Here is a 15,124-nt window from a genome sequence, read left to right on the forward strand (position 1 = left end):
CGAGGTTCGGACATGATTTTGGCCAAAAATTAATCGGGCTGCCCCAGATAGGCTGGGGAACGATCTAATGTGGGACATTAGGGTGCGCGGGGCAGTTTGGGTGGTCAAACGGGCGGAACGGCACGAACGGGCATTTTAAGGCCAAATCGGTGTGCTATAGCCCATGATTTTCTAGGTGAGCCCGAGGTTCGGATGTGATTTTGGTCGAGAATCGACTGGGCTGCCCTAGGCAGGCTGTGGAGTGGCTTAGTATGGGCTATTGGGGTGGGCGAGGTGGTTTGGGTTGTCGAACGGGAGAAACGGTACGAACGGGTCATTTTCAGGCCAAATCAGTGTGCTAGCCCACAATTTTCGGGGTGAGTCCGGGGTCCGAGAGTGATTTTTGCCCAAAAAATTGGGGCTGCCCCAGGCAGGCTGGGAGCGGACTAGTATGGGCCATTAAAGTGGGCAAGGAGGTTTGGGTGGTCAACCGAGTGAAACGTCGCAACGGGTTATTTTCTGACCAAATCGATATGCTATAGCCCACGATTTTTGGGGTGACCCAGGGGTCCGGGCATGATTTTAGCTGAAAATAAATCGGATTGCCCCAGGCAGACTGGGGAGCTGCCTAGTGTGGACCATTGGAGTGGGCGATTTGGGTGGTCAAACGGGAGAAACAGAGTAAACGAGCTATTTTTGGGCTGAATCGATGTGTTATAGCCCATGGTGTTCGAGGTGAGCTTGGGGCTCGGGCGTGATTTTGGTCGAAAATCGATCGGGCTGCCCCTGGCAGGTTGGGTAGTGACCTAGTGTGGGCCATTGGGGTGGGCCGGGCGGTTTGAGTGGTCAAACCGGCCAAACAGTGCGAACGGGCCCTTTTTGGGCTAAATCAGTATGCTGTAGCCCATAGTTTTGGGGGTAGGCCCTGGGTCCGGGGGTGATTTTAGCCGAAAATTACTCGGGCTGCCTTAGGTAGGCTGAAGAGCGGCCTAGTGTAGGCCATTGGGGTGGACGGGGCAGTTTGGGTGGTCAAATGGGCGAAACTGCGCGAACGGGCCATTTTCAGGCAAAATCTGTGTTTTATAGCTCATAATTTTTGGGGTGGGCCAGAGGTTCGGAAGTAATTTTTGTTGAAAATCTATCGGGCTTCCCCAGGCAGGTTGGGGAGAGGCCTAGTGTGGGTCATTGGGTCCTAGTGGCGATTTGGGTTGTCAAACGGGAAAAACGACGCGAACAGGCCATTTTGGGCTAAATCGGTGTGTTGTAGTCCACGGATTTTGGGGTGAACCTAGCCTGATTTTGGCCAAAAATTGATCGGGTTGCCCCAGGCTGGCTGGGGAGCGGCCTATTCTGGACCATTAGGGTCGTCGTGGCGGTTTAGGTGGTTAAACGGGCAAAATGGTGCGAACGGGCCATTTTAAGCCAAATTGGTGTGGTATAGCCTATGTTTCTTTGGGTGGTACCGGGGGTCGGGCTTGATTTTGGCCGAAAATTGATCGGGCTACCCCAGGCATACTGAGGAGACGCCTAGTATGGGCCATTGGGGTTATCGTGGTGGTTCTGGTGGTCAAAAGGGTGAAACGGTGTGCTATAGCCCACGATTTTAGAGGTGGACCTGGGGTCGGCGTGATTTTGGCTGAAAATCGATCGGACTGCCCCAGGCAGGCTAGAGAGCGGCCTAGTATGGGCCATTGGGATCATCGTGGCGGTTTGGGTGGTCAACAGGCGAAACGGCGAGAACGGGCTATTTTTTTGCCAAAATGGTATTCTATAGCCCACGATTTTTGGGGTGCGCCCGGGGGCCGAGCGTAATTATGGTAGAAAATTGACTGAGCTACCTCAGGCTAGCTGGGTAGCGGCCTAGTGTGGGCCATTGGGGTTATCGTGGTGGTTTGGGTGGTAAAACGGGCGAAATGATGCGAACGGGCTATTTTCGGGCCAAATCGGTGTGCTATAGCCCATGGTTTTGGGGTGGACCCGGATGACAAGCGTGATTTTAGCTAAAAATTGACCGGGCTTCCCCAAGCAGGTCGGAGAGCGGCCTAGTGTCGGCCATTGGGGTTGTCGTGGTGATTTGGGTAGTCAAACGGGCGAAACGATGCGAACGGGTCATTTTCGAGCCAAATCGATGTGCTACAACCCACGATTTTTGGGGTGGGGCTGGGGGACGGCGTGATTTTGATCGAAATCGATCTAGCTGCCCCAGGAAAGCTGGGGAGCGGCCTAGTGTGGGCCATTAGGGTCATCGTGGTGGTTTGGGTGGTCAAACAGACCAAACGGCATGAACGGGCCATTTTCATGCAAAATCGGTGTGCTATAGCCCACGATTTTAAAGATGGGCTTAGGGCCGGGCATGATTTTGGCTGTAAATCGATCGAGCTGCCCCATGCAGGCTGAGAAGCGGCCTAGTGTGGGCCATTGGAGTTGTCGTGTTGGTTTAGGTGGTCAAACAGGTAAAACGACGCAAATGAGCCATTTTCGAGCCAAATCGGTGTATTATGGCCCACGATTTTTGGGGTGGGCCCTAGGTTCGAACGTGATTTTAGCCGAAAATCGACCAAGCTGCCCCAGGCAGGTTGAGGAGTGGCCTGTTGGCCATTGGGGTCGTCGTGGCGGTTTGGGTGGTCAAACGAGCAAAACAGCACGAACGGGCCATTTTTTGACCAAATCGGTGTGTTATAGCCCATGGTTTTTGGGTGAGCCTAGGCGTAATTTTGATCGAAAATCGATCGAGCTGCCTCGAACACACTGAGGAACAACCTAGTGTGGGCCATTGGGGTCATCGTGGCTGTTCGGGTGGTCAAACAGGCAAAACGGCGCGGACGACCTATTTTCTAACTAAATCGGTGTGCTATAACCCACGATTTTCAGGGTGGGCCCGAAGACCGAGCGTGATTTTTGCCAAAAATCGATCGGGCTGCTACAGGAAGGCTGGGGAGCGTCCTAGTGTGGGCCATTGGGGTCGTCGTGGCGATTTGGATGGTCAAACGAGTGAAACGGCGCGAACGGGTTATGGAGTGGATCTTAGTGGTTCGACGTGGTAGAATGGGTTGCTTAATGCGAAGTTAATTCTCAAAGGGTGTTTGGACGTGTATTATAGTTCTTTTTTTTTTTTTTGATTGCTTGCTAACGAAGGCCTACATCATAACTCGCGTTATCTTTACTCGCGACGAAAAAAGTGGTAACATATGGGAAAAGAAAATATACATAAGACTAGGAGCTATCAAAACTTCAATTAATAGCTTGAGCCGATAATCCGAAAAAAAAAAAAACAATTGGAGATCCAAGATAAGGGTTAGTAGTGAAAAACTCAGGAGACAAGAAAACGTACTTGAGGAAAACGCAGAACCTACGGAGTTATGAAGTGATGGAAAACGTAGTTGAGTTCTATATTTAGAATAATGACCGCTTTATACTTCTTTTTGGAAGTGTAATTTGAGCGAACCAAATTTTGACGCCATTATCTAAACCAAGGAATGCATAATCAAAGCCCCATTATCCATGTTCTTCAAGAAATCATATACACTAGACTAACAAGTATGGGATGGGCGCCCCCAAGGGGTGGTTGAGTTGGTTTGAGGGAGACTTTCCATAGCGGAAATCGCGGGTTCGATCTATGCCTAATGCCTTCTCAATCGAGCTTATCGCACGGGGTTTACCTAGTACAATTTACATCTCCTGTGTGGTTTGCGAGCTACTGCACAGTGAGGGTTTTACTCGGTGCGCACACAGTGCTCACCCGAAGGGCAGAGGGTGTAGCGCCCGCAGGTTTTCCTGGAGTTTCCAAAACAAAACGAAAAAAAAGTATGGGATGGACCAATGTAAATATACTTCTACCTCTAGGAACATAATATATGCTATAAGGACACTACTATAATTCATTTCCATTATACAAAGTTAAGAGATTAAAGAAGAGTTTTTATTAATAATGATAAAACCAAAGCCTAGGGATAAGGTGCGTATACACCTCTCCCCAGACCTCACTTATGACATTTTCACTGGAGATGACAACGATAAAACCCCGAGGCAGTGACACAACTCAAAATTCAATGAACAAATGAGTCTACCACTTGAATAATTCAAACAACAGACACAATAAAGTTTAAAGCTATGCATAGTTTGTTCAATTGTGTGTAACAAAACCAATAGAATTGGAAGCCTTTGCTAATACACACTCTTAAGTTCCTTCAATCCATCGACACACCAACACCAACAAATTTTCAAACACCAAAGTTGTACCGCACGAATACACAACAAAAGCATACCCAATGTGATCTAAAGTGAGGTACGTAAACCTTAACCCCTACCTAGTGAGAAACTGTTTCTAATGCATTCCCGAGTATACTAACCATGAACATTACACTGCCCTTCCCAAACACAAACGAAGATGCCATAAAAGTTTGGCATACTCGCAGAAGTACTACAAGTTCAAATGAACGATCAAGTAGTTCAAAGCAGTTGATGGGGAATTTCAGGTAGCAACGCATAGAGCTAATATATAGCGAAATTCAAAATCCAAGCGCGAATTGAAACCCAATATAATTAAAAAAACATAACCAGTCATTGTGAACTCGAACTAGTTGGTTCTTAAAAGATCTTAAAACAAAAACAGGATGCATCAAAACTAACTTTTGTTTCCCATATAAACCTTTTTCACTTCCCATTCTAAAAGCAAACAGTTCCTTCCTTAGTCTCCCTTTCTCCTGAAAGAACAACCCTCGGTGAGTCTAGCACGCCCACCAGTTGGCTGGCACAACACTGTCTGGCAGTTTCCGCACACCACCACTGTCTGGGAGTGGCTAAACACCGTTGTTCTGCATACATACACAAATACGAAATGGTTTATAGCCCGACAAACATCATAGACTTATTTTAGACCACAAATTTCAAAAGTATTCCGTTCTTAAACTCCGCGCATAGTCAAATTAACTCACATAAATTGGGACGAAAGGAGTACTACTTTCCCAATATATCAAAGAATTCATCAATCTACTTTTCAAATACCATTTTTCAGCTTCAAATACTACTACTTTTGTCCAAATATCAGCAAAGATTCGAAATACTACTTTCAGTAAAGTACCATTTTTCAATTTCAAATACTACTTTTATTCCAAATATTAGTGAATTCATCAAATTCACTTTTCAAAAGGAGCCATTTTTCAACTTCAAATACAACAGCTTTTTAACCAGTACCACTAAATTCATGAACTTCTTAAATACTATTTTTCAACTTCAAATACTACTTTTTTTCAAATATCACTAAATTCCTGTCAAAAACACCTACTAAAAAACAAACGAACCACAAAAGGGGGAAAAACTTACATGTTAAAGCAACCCTGACACTTCACATCCTACAAGATCAAACAAAAAAAATCACAAATAAAATTTAAAAAAAATCCAAAGCACAAATAGATTATTTCAAAAGTATATATAAAAACACTTTGCGACAAGCGGACATATTCACCATGAAGAAAGAGTTAGGAGACTGAACCAATCGCTTGAGTTTGTGTTTTCTCTTCTCATGCTCAGCTGGTGGGTTCAACAAATCCACATCATTTGGTAGCACCTAAAGAAAAATCCAATTTTTAACACATTATCAATAACATATACAGTATAGTGAGGTCTCGGAAAGGTAGTGTGTACACACCTCATCATCCCTACCTTAAAGGTAGAAAAACTTTTCTATAATAGTCCAAAATAGTGACAAAAAAAGTACTACTTCGTTTGTCACAATTTATATGACCCGAAAAAGAATGGCAACTTTCTACCTTTAGTAACATTTTATCTTTAGAATGTCCATTTTACCCACAATGAAATAATTTATAGCCAAACAAATAGCCTACTTATTTTAGACCACGGGTTTCAAAAGTCTTTCTTAAACTCCGTGTCGAATCAAACTACTTCACATAAATTGGGATTGAGGGAGTAACCGATAGTAACAAAAACCACAAATAGTATACAGTAACCGATAGTAACAAAAACCACAAATAGTATACAGTATCTACAAATGCAGATTATCAACAAAACACACACAGTATAGTGGGGTTTAAGGAGGATAGAAAAAGAAACTATTTACAATAGATGCTCGGCTCAAGGAATTTCTACCTTTAGTAACATTTTAGCTTTAAAATGTCTATTTTACCCTAAATGAAATAATTTATAGCAGCACAAATATCTATGACTTATTTTAGACCACGGGTTTCAACAGTTTTTCTTTCTTTTTTAAATGCAGTGTCGAGTCAAACTCCCTCACATAAATTGGGACTGAGAGAGTAATCGATAGTAACAAAAACAACAGATAGTAACAGAACAGCAACTACAAAAGCAGATTATCAACAAAAACACGGACAGTATAACGAGAGGATAGAAAAAGAAACCATTTCCAATAGACGCTCGTCTCAAGGAATTTTTACCTTTAGTAATATTTTAGCTTTAAAATATCAATTTTACCCTTAATGAAATAATTTACGGCCACACAAAATCTATGACCTATTTTGGACCACAGGTCTCAAAAGTCGTTCTTTCTTAAACCCCGTGTCGAGTCAAACTACCTCACATAGATTGGGACTGCGGGAGTAATCAATAGTAAAAAAACAACAGATAGTAACAAAAAACAGTATAGTAGGGTCTTGAGAGGATAGAAAAAGAAACTATTTCCAATTGCCGCTCAACTCAAGGAATTTCTACCTTTAGTAATATTTTAGCTTTAAAATGTCTATTTTACCCTTAATAAAATAATTTATAGCAGCACAAATATCTCTGACTTATTTTAGATCACATGTTTCAAAAGTTTTTCTTTTTAAAACTCCGTGTCGAGTCAAACTAACTCACATAAATTGGGGCTGGGGGAATAACAGATAGTAACAAAAACAATAGATAGTAACGGACCAGTAACTACAAAAGCAGATTATCAGCAAAAAAAAAAAAAACAATATAGTGGTGTCACGACAGCAACAGAATAGTAACTGCAAAAGTAGATTATTAACAAAAATATACACAGTATAGTGGGGTCTCGAGAGGATAGAAAAAGAAACTATTTCCAATATAGTACTCCCTCCGTTTCTTATTAGTTGGCCTTCTTACTAAAAATATTTGTTTCAATTTAGTTGTCCCATTTATGAAATCATTTTATTATGTTCTTCCACGATTACCACTATTATTAAATAACTCAGTGTATAACTCACATATATACTTTCAAAGCATATTTAATAAGATTAGTTTGGTAAAATAAACACCTAATTAATATATTCTTAATGGGTGTCCTATATTGCTCGAACTCGTCAAACATGTCAATGGGTGTGTGTCGGATTCGCCAAAATTAGTGTATTTATGAAGAATCCGACACGGGTGTGGCATCACAAATGAAGAGTCCGCACAATGTCAAGTCCATAGAGGGAGTAATATTTTAGCTTGAAAATATTAATTTTGTCCTTAAATTAGTAGTGCTTATTTTAGAGCACATATTTCAAAATTCTTTATTTATTTTTTAAATACTTTGCCGAGTAAAACTAACTCACATAAATAGTGACTGAGGGAGTAACGATAGTAACAGTACAGTAATTACAATAGCAAATTATCAACAAAATATACACACACTATAATATACATAACACTGCAGGAAAAAAGTGGAAATAAAATTACAAAAAGTAACCAATAGTAGGAAAAAAAAAAACAGATAATAACAGAACAGTAACTACAAAAAAAAACAGATTATCAGAAAATTAAAAAGCAGTATAATAATCTGCAGAAAAAAAATAATAAAATTACCAAAAAAATAACAAATAGTAGCAAAAACAACAACAGATAGTAACAGAACATTAACTACAGGAGCAGATTATCAAAAAAAAATACAACATTATAATAGTCTGTAGAAAAAAAAGTAACAAAATTACAAAAAAAATAACGGATAATAGCAAAAAAAAAATAGAAAATAACAGGACAGTACTACAAAATCTGAAATTAATAGGAAAAACTCACCATTTTGGCGAGATTAACAGAGAAATTTTGAGGGAAAACGAGACGAAGACGATGGAAGCTGTTAGGGTTTTTTTTTTGGGGGTTTTTTAAAGCGAAGTTTATAAAGGGAATTGTGAGTGTTGTGGTCCGTTGGATTCGTTGGAAGATGTTTAATCTTGGCCGTCCGTTTTAAGGGTATTGTATATTCATCATTTTGTTGGGCTTTGAGGGGTAGGATTGTCCATTTAGGGACTTTCTTCGGGACAGTTTGTAGCTTAATTAAAAAAAAAAATTGATATTTTATATAATTATTAAAATTTTTAATTTTCAATCTATTGAGATACGCAATTAGCTTCTGATTTATCCAATGAAGATAATACTTTTTCTTTTGTAAAGATACATAATTAGCTCCCGATATATTCTTTTCGATTTTAAGTTTGTCGATATACGTAATACATTCAACGAAGATACATTTATTTCTTTGTGAAGATACATAATTAGCTCCCGATATATTTTTTTCGATTTTAAGTTTGTCGATATACGTAATACATTCAACGAAGATACATTTTTTTCTTTGTAAAAATACATAATTAGCTCCTAATACTTTTTTTTTTTATATATATTTTAGGTTTGTCGAGATACATAATACATCTAATGAAGATACATTTTTTCCTTTGTAAAGATATGTAATTAGCCTTCAATACATTTTTTTCGATTTTAGGTCTGTCGAGATATATAATACATCCAACGAAAATACATTTTTTCCTTTGTGAAGATACATAATTAGTTCCCGATATATTTTTTTCGATTTTAAGTTTGTCGATATACGTAATACATTCAAAGAAGATACATTTTTTTCTTTGTAAAAATACATAATTAGCTCCTGATACTTCTTTTTTATATATATTTTAGGTTTGTTGAGATACATAATACATCTAATGAAGATACATTTTTTCCTTTGTAAAGATATGTAATTAGCTTTCGATATATTTTTTTTGATTTTAGGTCTATCGATATACATAATACATCCAAGGAAAATACATTTTTTCTTTGTAAAGATACATAATTAGCTCTCGATATATTTTTTTTAAAATTTTGAGTCTGTCGAGATCATAATTAGCTCCCGATATATTCAACGATTTAAATTTTATACTACATTTGGTAAATGATATGAATAGATTTACACCATCTATCAAACACGATTTAGTTTGATACCTTTTTAAAAAAAAAAAAAAACGTAGACAACTAATATGAAATGGACGAGAAAAAATAGATAATAATTTTTAATGTGCCTTTATCTTCTTCTCATAGAGGACTTATACTGCGTATGATAAACATATGAATAGATTTATATCATCTATCAAATACGACTTTTTATTTGATACGTGTAATAAAGTGGACAACTAATATGAAACGAAATAGCAAAAATAGGTAACAACCATACAAAAAAAATGAAGGTAATAATGTGCCTTATCTTCTCGTGATATAGTACAACATTCACAATTCACAACCACCATTTTACAAAATTGCAAATTCATTTCAAGCTCAAATATGAAGAATATTAGAGTTTTGGTTATCCTATTATTTGTTGTTGTTGCTTCTACATTACTACTTATTTGGTCAGCAGAATCAGTACCAACACCAACTCCATGGCCACAACAATTTCATTCATTATTGTTTGTTAATTACAATGGATCACTAAGTTTAATTGACCTTTGGTATGATTGGACCAATGGACGTAACTTCAATATCATACAAGATCAGCTAGGTAAGTAAAGGTGGAACCACCAAATCGATCGTTATATAAAATGAGACTTTTTACCTTAAACTATCATTTTATTTTGAGTAAAGCATCTAATACATACACTCCAACTTCATCGAGCAGTTACAGCTTACTGAGAACGTGATCCTAGAGAGGAAGATCTAGAGGACGCGAATTAGGATAGAAGGCTAGTGTCAGTTTGGATCGCTAGTGTAGGGTGTTACTCGGTGGGTGTATTATTCTTGCTAAGACATCTTGTTGCATGCTCTATTACGATTTTATTTACTTTTCTTTGGTTACTATTACTTGTGGGTGGGTGTCGTATTTATGATATGTCATCTTGTTCCATGTTTTATTGTGGATTTGATTATTATTCCTTGTCTTGAGTCGGGGGTCTATCGGAAACAGTCTTTCTACTTCTTCGGAGGTAGTAGTATGGACTGCGTACATCTTACCCTCCCCAGACCCCACTATGTGGGACTACACTGGGTCTGTTATTGTTGTTGTCGTAAAGCATCTAGTACACACATTCCAACCTCATGTGGGTCCTGTTACCCCTTAGCTGAACTAAATCTTAGCGTATTTTTGTCTAACCTTTTTAGTCATGTGGCACCTCAATTTTATGTAATAGAGGTGCCACGTAAGTACAAAAGTTGACTTCGGGGGTAATAGGACTTCGATTAAGTTGGAGCGTGTGTAACAATTTTGGTCATAATTGAAGGGTGTACTGGATGCTTTATCTCTTTTATTTTTGTTGTAGTTACCGTTGTGTTACTCTATGGTGTTTTGTTACTAGGTAAGTAGGGGCGGAGTTGTAGTTATGCTTACGTGTAAAGGATGACAGAAATATGCTAAGATTTAGTTCAGTGGGTAATAGGGCCCCCGTGAAGTTGGAGTGTGTCGTAGTAAATTTGGTCATCGTTCCAGGTACTAGATGCTTTACTCTTAAATGTATACTATGGTGTTTGTTGATAGTATAGTCACATATATTGGGATAGATTATAGAGTATGGGAGAATAGAGCAAACGTTATCCTTACCTTTGCGCGGTAGGATGGTAATATGTTATCAATAACAACTAAGTGAGCTGATTTTCTTGAATCTCGAAACTTATAAACTCAAAATTCTAGTTATCGTACATGTAGGTAAGCTTCTGTATGATCTGGAATGGAACAATGGCACTATATATCGCTACACTTTAGACGATAAAAAGAAGTGTAGCGTAGCACAGATTGATGTTGGAGTTCTTCCACCAAATTGGCTTCATGGTGCTACTTATCTTGGTCAGGAGTTATTCGATGGATTTCTCTGCAACGTTTGGCAGAAGGTTGATTTCGTTTGGTATTATGAAGATGTCGTTACAAAACGACCAGTCCATTGGATTTTCTATACCGGTACATATCCTCAATTCGCCTTTCTCTTCTACGCTGGTAGACGGTAGTACTGTGTTTGGATATATTAAGTTTGAAGTTGAAAAACGGTAAGAAGTTAAAGTTGTGTTTGAACGTGCATTCGCTTGAATATACCATCTAAATAAGTTGATAGTTGGTTTTGCTATACACTTTACAAAAGACTATGTGATTACGCCTACCTGAACTTTAATATAGTAGAAAATGTGGTTGAGAACTATGTTGCTATGACTCGTCAAAAATGTCATCGGGCGCGTGTAGGATCCTTCAAAAATAGTGCTTTTTTGGAGGATCCGAGACTGGTGCGGCAACATTTTTGAAGAGTCCAAGCAACTTAGGTTGAGAATGTTGCAAGGAAGTATATAAGCCATGTGGATGGAGTACTCTAAGAACTTGTCCGACCAAATAGGGCGAGAGCCCTTTAATGGCTCTTATCTTCTCCGCCAAGGCCAGCCAATCAAAGTAAGAAAGAACTGACTGTTAAAACAACTTCCGTACTCCACCCTTTGTAGGATAACAATATGAATATAACGAGTATTATGCCTCAGTCCCAAGTAAGTTAGGATCTGCTAGGATAACAATATGAATGACATATCGCCTCTCTAGATGATCCTGTGTGATTTTGCACAGAGGCTTGGTAGTCTAGGCGTTTTGAAATAGACTAAAAGGGAAAGGAAAGTACGACATGTAATTTGAGGCTGTGGGCGCGGTGAGGTGTTTGAAGCTTTTCTATCGAGTTAATCATGAAGTTCAGCATGTTCAGGGGCTCGGGTAGGTGTTAAGACTCGGAAAACTGTTTGAACCTTTTACGTCACTGGAGCATCATGATTCTTAGTTCTTCTATGTTCTCCTATGCTGCAGTTATCGTTCTGTCAGGCTAGATGTATGTGGCTTCTGTTACTGCTTTCGCTGAAGTTAGACGCTGCCCTAAAAGTGGTCGTTAAACTGAAACTTGCCTTGTCGTGATATAGGGTTACATTATTTTCATCCTACCCCCAACAAAATATGGAACGACAAAGCTAGGGGAGCTTGTTAAATTGCTTGGAATCACGCATTAACTTTCTTATTCACATATGTATTACAGTCAAACCTCTCTATAACGATGTTGTTTTGTTTGGATAACTTTTCGCTTGCTGTAGTGAAATTTTGTTATAGAGAACATATAAATATAACATAAGATGAAAATACGATCCTAGAAAAGACTTTGTCGTTATAATGAAATGTTGTTAATTGTTATAGAGGATGACTGTTATTGAGAGGTTTGACTGTGTTCAAACACTAGCGTATGAGTTTGTTAGTCTTCTCTAGCTTGCTTTTTGGTCGTGCAATATAGACTCGGTACAATTTTTACCCAATTAGCCCAGACCTATGTTGCTTCGACTCTTCAAAGATGCTGACGGGATCCTCCATAAGTAATGCATTTTTGGAGGATCCAATATGCGTGCGGCAGCTTTTTAGGGATAGTCCGAGCAACATAGGCCCAGACTAGTTCTGTCGAAAGCATTGCTGAACCAAGTATTCCGACTGTGTTACTACTAGGTTGGAGTTTGTCTCCGGAAAATGAGATAAATGAAGGAAACAACAACAACAACATACCCAGTGTATGCCCACATAGTGCGCTCTAGGGAGGGTAGAGTGTACGCAGACCATACAACTACCTCCGAAGAGGTAGAGAGGTTGTTTCCGATAGACCCCCGGCTTAGGACCGATACCAGTATATCAAATCACAAAACATAAATGCGTATAGACTAGTATAGTATGCAAAATAAACTAACACCGATATCCACAAGGTAATACAACAGCCACCAAATACTACTAAAACACTATCTAACTGAAAACATAGACATCACTCAACACCCACGAACATAGATAAATGAAGGAAAGCTTAGCCAAAATGGAATAGATACAGACGATTACAAAGAGAAACTAGAAACGTTCTTTGTTGTTTTTTGCACATATATATACAAATTCTGCGCTGGAAATCCAAATGGATTGTTACGTCAACCTTGTTCTTCTAACGAAAAGTAAGAACACGAGTTCATGTTCCAGAACGTCAGCTTCATTCAGCAAAAAATGACCTGACAGACCAACGACATTGACGGATTAGTCACAAGGAAAATAATAGTATCTGCAAGTGATCGAACTACATAAGGACTAATGAGAGTTGAAGAAAACTGATTGTTTACACCAAGCTTGTTAGTATATAAGTATCCTGTAAAGCTCAACTAACTTTCTGATGTCGTTCGTGCATGTACAACTACCTAGCGTGTTCTGAAAACTTCCGAGTTCTTTGTGCTTCGACAAGTTTTCTTCACAAACGTCCTGTTGAAAGATTGAATCTCATTGTTGTCTTCGTGTTATATGAGTAATAAGTTTAATGTTGCAGGAAGGTCTATTCATGTAATGACTTTCGAGGTGGGAGCAGTTCTCGAGGATGCAAAATGGCAAGCGCCTGTATACTGTTTCGAGAGCAAACAAGTTAAAGATCGCACTGCATCAGACAACAGTATCACGGCCATCGGCTCAGATGGTTTTCTGAGAGAGTTCATATAACCAATTATCTAAGTAGCTAGCTAGATGTTTTTAGTAATGTAAACGTATCTGTCATGTATCGAGGAAATGAGATCCTTTGCCCTCCTACAATTTGAATGGAAGAAAATGACCTTTCCGATCTCTCATGTGAAAAACATTAAACCATTTGTCCCGGCTCTATTGACAATAAGAAGCTTGCTGAGAAACAGTTATTTCACCAGTGTTGTATATAATGATAACCTATGTTGCTCCGACCGTTCATAAACGTCTGACAGGTGCATGTCGGATCCTCCGAGAGTAGTACATTTTTGGAGGATCGTACACAAATGCGGCTAACATTTTTGGAGAGTACGAGTAACATTGACAATGTACGCAGTGTTGTATGTAACAATAACCTATGATGCTGGACTGTTCATAAATGGCTTACAGGTGCATGTCGGATCCTCCGAGAGTAGTACATTTTTGGATGATCTTACAGAAATGCGGCAACATTTTTTGGAGCGTACGAGTAACATAGACAATGTACGCCATCTTTATCGATATGGATTGTGGTAACATGACAAGTAATTATTCATTCTTAATAGATATTTCAGTTATGGAATCACTTTTGTTAGAGAGCGCTATGAGTTATAAAAATTATTTAGAGGCACTTTCATTTGTTATAAAACATATTTTTAATTGCAAAAGGCCATAGTAAGTTGAAAGGTATTGATTTTAATTAATTAATTTTATATATATATTTCTCATTTGATTTTGATGTTCTAACAAATAATACATTTCAATCATCAATTTTATTATGTCGTACATTTCTCCTATTATATTACTGGAGACATATAATATAAGTTTGAAATTGTGAAAATGATAGAATCAAATTATTAAAGGTTAAATCACTATTTTTTTAAAAGTGGTTTACTTAATAATCACTTAAAAGTATTAATTAGTTCATTTTGATCCAACCATACAATTATTAGACAAAGGTCCCCCCTTAACAAATTTTTAAAGGTTAAATCACAATTAATATTAATTAATTCATTTTGATCCAACCATACAATTATTAGACAAAGGTTCCCCCTTAACAAATTTTTAAAGGTTAAATCACAATTATTCAAACGGCTATGTGGTATGAAGTAGAGTGTTGGTCAGTTAAGAATATTCACGTTCAAAAATGGAAGGTGGTGGAGACGAGGATGTTGATAGATGTGTGGCCTTACCAGGAGAGACACGGTTAGAAATGAGATTATTCGCGTAAAGGTAGGAGTAGCTTCGGTGGAGGACAAGATACGAGAAGTGAGGTTACGTTGGTTCAGGCATGTGATGAGGAAGTGCTCGGATGCTCCAGTACGGAGGTGTGAGAGGCTGGTTATCGATGGTTTTGGGCGGGGTAGAAGGAGGACATGACCCTTGATAGGAAGGTTGGAGGACGCGGATTAGGGTAGAGGACTAGCCGGTAGGAGTTCGTCCGTAACAGCAGGGAAGAGTGCTTTGTCT

General features: G+C 38.8%; 2 protein-coding genes across 2 annotated transcripts; one reads left to right on the forward strand and one right to left on the reverse strand.

The window, feature by feature from the left end:
• Positions 1–4,486: 4,486 nt before the first annotated feature.
• LOC107838739 (40S ribosomal protein S27-2) lies at positions 4,487–8,107 on the reverse strand. The gene is made up of 4 exons (XM_016681921.2): positions 7,957–8,107; positions 5,444–5,545; positions 5,302–5,330; positions 4,487–4,793 (listed from the first exon to the last, which is right to left on the reverse strand). Exons 1-4 carry the CDS (start codon positions 7,957–7,959, stop codon positions 4,667–4,669), a joined length of 261 nt encoding a protein of 86 aa, XP_016537407.1. The 5' UTR covers positions 7,960–8,107; the 3' UTR covers positions 4,487–4,666.
• Positions 8,108–9,320: 1,213 nt separating this feature from the next.
• Positions 9,321–13,853, forward strand: LOC107838740 (uncharacterized protein At4g14100). The gene is made up of 3 exons (XM_016681922.2): positions 9,321–9,703; positions 10,841–11,089; positions 13,491–13,853. Exons 1-3 carry the CDS (start codon positions 9,487–9,489, stop codon positions 13,655–13,657), a joined length of 633 nt encoding a protein of 210 aa, XP_016537408.2. The 5' UTR covers positions 9,321–9,486; the 3' UTR covers positions 13,658–13,853.
• The last annotated feature ends 1,271 nt before the right edge of the window (positions 13,854–15,124 follow it).

Source organism: Capsicum annuum, chromosome 8 (genome assembly GCF_002878395.1).
Source record: "Capsicum annuum cultivar UCD-10X-F1 chromosome 8, UCD10Xv1.1, whole genome shotgun sequence".
Taxonomy (NCBI): Eukaryota; Viridiplantae; Streptophyta; class Magnoliopsida; order Solanales; family Solanaceae; genus Capsicum; species Capsicum annuum.